At 40.9% G+C, this 6,496-nt stretch overlaps 1 protein-coding gene across 1 annotated transcript in view; it reads left to right on the forward strand.

The window, feature by feature from the left end:
- LOC138945764 (dynein axonemal heavy chain 2-like) overlaps nt 1–6,496 on the forward strand; it is a 218,479-nt gene that overhangs the window by 33,709 nt on the left and 178,274 nt on the right. The window contains exons 12-13 of the mRNA XM_070317273.1: nt 3,967–4,149; nt 5,437–5,571. Coding sequence (XP_070173374.1) covers nt 3,967–4,149; nt 5,437–5,571 — 318 coding nt within the window. The remainder of the gene's footprint in view (nt 1–3,966; nt 4,150–5,436; nt 5,572–6,496) is intronic.

Consider the following 6,496-nt stretch of genomic DNA (forward strand, 5'->3'; position numbering starts at 1 on the left):
AGTAGCTGTCGAACTCACAGAATAAAACTGAACGAAACGCAACGCAGCAAGACCGTATACTCGTAGCATCGTCACTCCACCGCCCGTGGCAAAGGCAGTGAAATTGACAAGAAGAGCGGGGTAGTACTTGCGCTGAGAAGGATAGCACGCTTTTCTGTACCTCTCTTCGTTTTAACTTTCTGAGCGTGTTTTTAATCCAAACATATCATATCTATATGTTTTTGGAATCAGGAACCGACAAGGAATAAGATGAAGGTGTTTTTAAATTGATTTGGACAATTTAATTTTGATAATAATTTTTATATATTTAATTTTCAGAGCTTGTTTTTAATCCAAATATAACATAACAGAAAATGATAAAGAATAAGATGAACGTAAATTTGGATCGTTTTATAAAAAAAATATTTTTTTTACAATTTTCAGATTTTTAATGACCAAACTCACTCATTAGATTTTAAGCCACCAAGCTGAAATGCAATACCAAACCCCGGCCTTCGTCGAAGATTACTTGACCAAAATTTCAACCAATTTGGTTGAAAAATGAGAGCGTGACAGTGCCGCCTCAACTTTCACGAAAAGCCGGATATGACGTCATCAAAGACATTTATTGAAAAAATGAAAAAAACGTATGGGGATATCATACCCAGGAACTCTCATGTCAAATTTCATAAAGATCGGTCCAGTAGTTTAGTCTGAATCGCTCTACACACACACACAGACAGACACACACACACACACACACACACACACACACACACACACACACACACACGCACATACACCACGACCCTCGTCTCGATTCCCCCCTCTACGTTAAAACATTTAGTCAAAACTTGACTAAATATAAAAATAGGTCTGTTTACGGTAACCCGACCGACCCTAGTTTTTAGGCCCGACCCTAATCTTTTTTTTGGATCGTCTGAAAAAAAAAAAACCGCATCCAAAATAGAGCTGTTTGCGCTCAAACAGCAGACGACAGAAGGGAGGTAAGCTCAAAGTACTGTTTATAGTTATGTTGGGCAAAAACAGGGATTGATGAGAAGAAATGAACTGTGAAACATCATAGAGAGGGGAGAAAAAAAAAAAAAAGGGAAAAAAAAAAAAAAAGCCGACCTACCGACCCTATTTTTTCACCCTATGTTACCGTAAACAGACCTAATTTTTTTTTTGACTTACCAAACGTTACATAGCGAATCAGGATAATGCGTAAACAGCAAACAGTACAATCAAAGAGAGAATCGAGTCTGGAATGAAACGCGATACAGATCTAGCATTCAAAAACTGTCTTTCAAGTTCAAGGAAGTTGTTGCAAGGTAAGACTTACTAAATTGTACAGACAAAACCATGACAGTGCATGTTTTGAATCTGAGGAAAAAATCGTGATCATTTTGACTTTGAGAACAGATTCATTCCGTTTCCTTATATCTGCATGTTCAAGTAAATGATGGACAGTTTTTTTCCGGCAGAGTAAACTTAACTTGAGACTCTACTGCAAGTCTTGAAATTCACATAAATCGAACCACGAACAATTAAAGACATCCAAACATTACAGGCACTTTGGATCAACTCATTTCACTAGAGGTGACTGCCTAGCACCGTGTTTGACATCCGTGTCTGCTGAAATAAAAAGAAATTAAAACAAAACGGATTAACAGTAGGTGACACGTTATCAGAGTGGGAGACACTAGATCTGTCTCTGTACTTACCGGGATACGGCTGCCAGATCGACACTGCGCTTTCGACAGCTCTTCCTCGCGTGGACATTGGAAAAACGCTGTGCAGATCAAATTGTAGGAAATCTCCCTTTGGTAGCTTCTTTATTTACTTTTCTGGAGCTTAGAAACCGAACAACATGAAATCGTCTTCCCCGAATCGGCGAATGCAGAAGTGAGAACTGGAGAAGTGAATCTATACCACAATCCTTCGCGCGACCCCTGACCTGGTCTTGACACCTGACCTGGTCTACATACCACACACGACAGAAACCAGTCAACTGCTTGTACCTCTTCAAAAAAAACCACCACCCGTTTTCTTTGGATACACGCTTTAACTACACACATGCCGACACAATGTTGATCATTGCTTCAATATTTTGAAGATGGTGCTTGAAAAATAACCAGGTGAAATGAGTATTTCGGTGTTTAGTCAAATGTTAAACTTTCTACCACAGACATACAGCTACATACGCACCCACGCACGCACGCACACACGCACGCACGCACGCACGCACGCACAGACAGACAAAGTTTAGCATCGCATAGGCTACACTTACGTGAGCCAACAAGTCGCGTAAGGCGAAAATACAACATTTAGTCAAGCTCACTCGAACTCACGGAATGAAACTGAACGCAAAGCATTTTTTCCGCAAGACCGTACACTCGTAGCATCGTCTGTCCACCGCTCGTGGCAAAGGCAGTGAAATTAACAATCCAGAAAAGAGCGGTAGCGGTTGCGCTGAGGAGGATTGCACGCTTTTCAATATATATATCTCTATTCTTTTTAAATCTCTGAACGTGTTTTTAATCCAAACATATCATATCTATATGTTTTTGGAATCAGGAACCGACAAGGAATAAGATGAAATTGTTTTTAAATCGATTTCGGAAATTTAATTTTAATCATAATTTTTATATTTTTAATTTTCAGAGCTTGTTTTTAATCCGAATATAACATATTTATATGTTTTTTGAATCAGAAAAGGATGGAGAATACGATAAACGTAATTTTGAATCGTTTTATAAAAAAAATTATTTTAATTACAATTTTCAGATTTTTAATGACCAAAATCATTAATTAATTTTGAAGCCTCCAAGCTGAAATGCAATACCAAAGTCCGGCCTTCGTCGAAAATTGCTTGGCCAAAATTTCAATCAATTTGATTAAAAAACAAGTCGCGTAAGGCGAAAATACAACATTTAGTCAAGCTGTCGAACTCACAGAATGAAACTGAACGCACTGCAATTTTTCAGCAAGAGGGTATACTCGTAGCATCGTCAGTCCACCGCTTGTGGCAAAGGCAGTGAAATCGACAAGAAGAGCGGGGTAGTAGTTGCGCTGAGAAGGACAGCAGGCTTTTCTGTACCTCTCTTCGTTTTAACTTTCTGAGCGTGTTTTTAATCCAAACATATCATATCTATATGTTTTTGGAATCAGGAACCGACAAGGAATAAGATGAAAGTGTTTTTAAATGGCAGGGATTTAATGGACCAGCAAATTAGAGGGACCAGCAGCAAAAAAGATGGACCAGCAGCAAAAAAGATGGGTTTCAACAGCAAATTAGCTGCGATAAATATTTTTGGCAGCAAAAAATATACTTAACAGAAAATTGGATATTTTAGCAGCAAAAAAGATGGTTAATTTTGAAGCCACCAAGCTGAAATGCAATACCGAAGTCCGGCCTTCGTCGAAGATTGCTTGGCCAAAATTTCAATCAATTTGATGGAAAAATGAGGGTGTGACAGTGCCGCCTCAACTTTTACAAAAAGCCGGATATGACGTCATGAAAGACATTTATCGAAAAAATGAAAAAACCATCCGGGGATATCATTTCCAGGAACTCTCATGTCAAATGTCATAAAGATCGGTCCAGTAGTTTAGTCTGAATTGCTCTACACACACACACGCACAGACAGACAGACAGACAGACACACATACACACACACACACACACACACACACACACACACACACACACACACACCACGACCCTCGTCTCGATTCCCCCTCTATGTTAAAACATTTAGTCAAAACTTGACTAAATGTAAAAAACGTCTGGGGATATCATACCCAGGAACTCTCATGAAAAATGTCATAAAGATCGGTCCAGTAGTTTACTCTGAATCGCTCTACACACACACACACACACACACACAGACACATACACACACCACGACCCTCGTCTCGATTCCTCTCTCTATGTTAAAACATTTAGTCAAAACTTGACTAAATGTAATGAACATGTTGCAGGTGATCCGGCGTTGCATCGAGAAGAAGACGGTGGAGACGTACGGTCTGTTCGTGTCCGAGATGAACACGGTCAAGGACATCATGTCTCACAAGGCCAGGCCCATGACCTTCGCTCAACCCAAGTACGCAGGGGCGGGCCACTGGGCCAAGTTCCTCAACAAACGTCTGGAGAAACAGATGATGGTAGGCCCAGTCACAGTGTTGTTCAGCTGCATGGCGCTTCTTTTCTTGTCACAATACACTTTGCCGAAGAATTTGCAACAAATTATGTACCCCAACTAAAACACTCATTCCCGTGTCCTTCATTCATACTGTCTATGATCTTAAAGGCACAGTGCAGCTCACAGCCTTCGTTTTGCGTTTTTGTTGCAGCTGAGTGCATTTACAGTTCAAAAATCCTCCTATGGTAGTAAAACAAACCCAAAACTACACAACGACGACATCTGTGAAGCTCGACAGTTTCTTGTTCACGCGAGTGCATAAATTAACCTAGTTATTACGTGGTGTTTGGTCGGAGTTCGATTCAACTTGAGTGATTCCGGCCTCCATTTTGTTTTACACAAACTCATGATGACGTCTGACATAGTTTGCTTAGTGACGTGTCTTTTTGTGCATGATGTGGTGATCTACCTGATCTAAATTTAGATCCAAAAATAGGTCAAGACCAGCCGGGTCCGAATACGAAATTAATTCGTAAAAAAATCGCAGTTCTTGACTCTTTGGGTGCAAGTCAATGAAACTTGGTAGTTCTTCTGACGGATAGCTGCCTGAGGTATGACTAAAAGCCCCAGGGACTCCGTGCACCTGGATTTGACAAGTTCAGTACATTTAAGGCTCGTCATTTGGCTATCTGGCTAACTTTTTGGATCAAACATTTTGGTTTCAGCAGAATACTTTGTTACGAGAGAACAGTGCATTCATTATATATATGTTGAACTTGGTGCATTATTTCCTCATCACACACACACCTCAAAATGATCCATGTGTGTTTGTGTGTTTGGGAGCTGGACAGAGCACACGTCTCAAAATGATCCAAGTGTGTTTGTGTGTTTAGGACATTGACAGAGCAAGCATGTTTGTGTTTTTAGGAGCTTGACAAAGCAAGTGTGTTTGTGTGTTTAGGAGCTTGACAAAGCAAGTGTGTGTTTGTGTGTTTAGGAGATGGACAGAGCAAGCATGTTTGTGTGTTTAGGAGCTTGACAAAGCAAGTGTGTGTGTGTGTTTAGGAGCTTGACAGAGCAAGTGTGTGTGTGTTTAGGAGCTGGACAGAGCAAGTGTGTTTGTGTGTTTGTGTTTTTTTTAGCTGGACCGAGCAAGTGTGTTTGTGTGTTTAGGAGCTGGACAGAGCAAGTGTGTTTGTGTGTTTAGGAGCTGGACAGAGCAAGTGTGTTTGTGTGTTTAGGAGCTGGACAGAGCAAGTGTATTTGTGTGTTTAGGAGCTTGACAGAGCAAGAATGTTTGTGTGTTTAGGAGCTTGACAGAGCGTTCTTCCTGCCCCACACGCTGAACGAGGATGACATCCGTGGGGACTTCAGACTGATGACGGTGGCCATTGATGACTACATCCGTAAGACTCACACCGACTGGACGCAAACCATTGACAAGGTCTGTATTATGGAGCACTGGCCTTGTTTGGCAGCAAGAACAGCACAATAGGGACATAACCCCTCCAAATATTAACTGTGCAAAAACATTAGTGCATCAATTTTCGTACCCCAACAAAAACATTCATTCCCGTGTCATTTTATTATTCAACTTTATATGCCATTAAAGGCACTCAACTTGGCTATCTTGATTACTTTTTCGGATCTGAATTATTTTTTTATAGGCGTAACGGTACCGACGCCCAAATCAGAGTACCCCCAAAATCGATCTGACAAAAATGTAAGGTATCAATTAAAAAATGATGGAAAATTGATAATAGGCACAACTTGGCGTCTTTTGTTCACGAGGAGAAGTTCAAAACGATGATCTAGTTTGCGTATTTATTATGTTATGCCATTCCTACTGATGCAGGTGTCGATCGCATGAGCGGCAAAAACAGAGTTTTTAATAGTCTCTTCTTTTTTTTCTTCGTTCCTGGGCTGAAACTCCCACGTTCACTCTTGCTTTTGCACGAGTGGGTTTTTATGTGTTTGATCTTTTTTACCCCGCCATTCAGGCAGCCATACGCTGCTTTCAAAGGAAGCATACTGGGTACTTTCGTGTTTCTATAATCCACCGAACTCTGTTATTGATTACAGGATCTTTTTCGTGCGCACTTGGTCTTGTGCTTGTGTGTACACACGAAGGGGGATAAGGTACCAGCAGGTTGACCTGGGAGATCGGAAACATCACCACCCTTAACGCAACAGGTGCGGTCGGGATTCGAACCCGCGACCGTTTGCATAGGATGCCTTGTCTTATCCACTCGGCCAATGCGCCCGTCAAGAGCTTTTGTGTCAATTTTGAGGGGTACCATGACAAAAATTGCCTAATTTTACCCATGATCAAGTGGGTTGCTTTGAACCTTTCAGGATCTTATGCTTCC

Source organism: Littorina saxatilis, linkage group LG13 (genome assembly GCF_037325665.1).
Source record: "Littorina saxatilis isolate snail1 linkage group LG13, US_GU_Lsax_2.0, whole genome shotgun sequence".
In the NCBI taxonomy this organism is placed as follows: Eukaryota; Metazoa; Mollusca; class Gastropoda; order Littorinimorpha; family Littorinidae; genus Littorina; species Littorina saxatilis.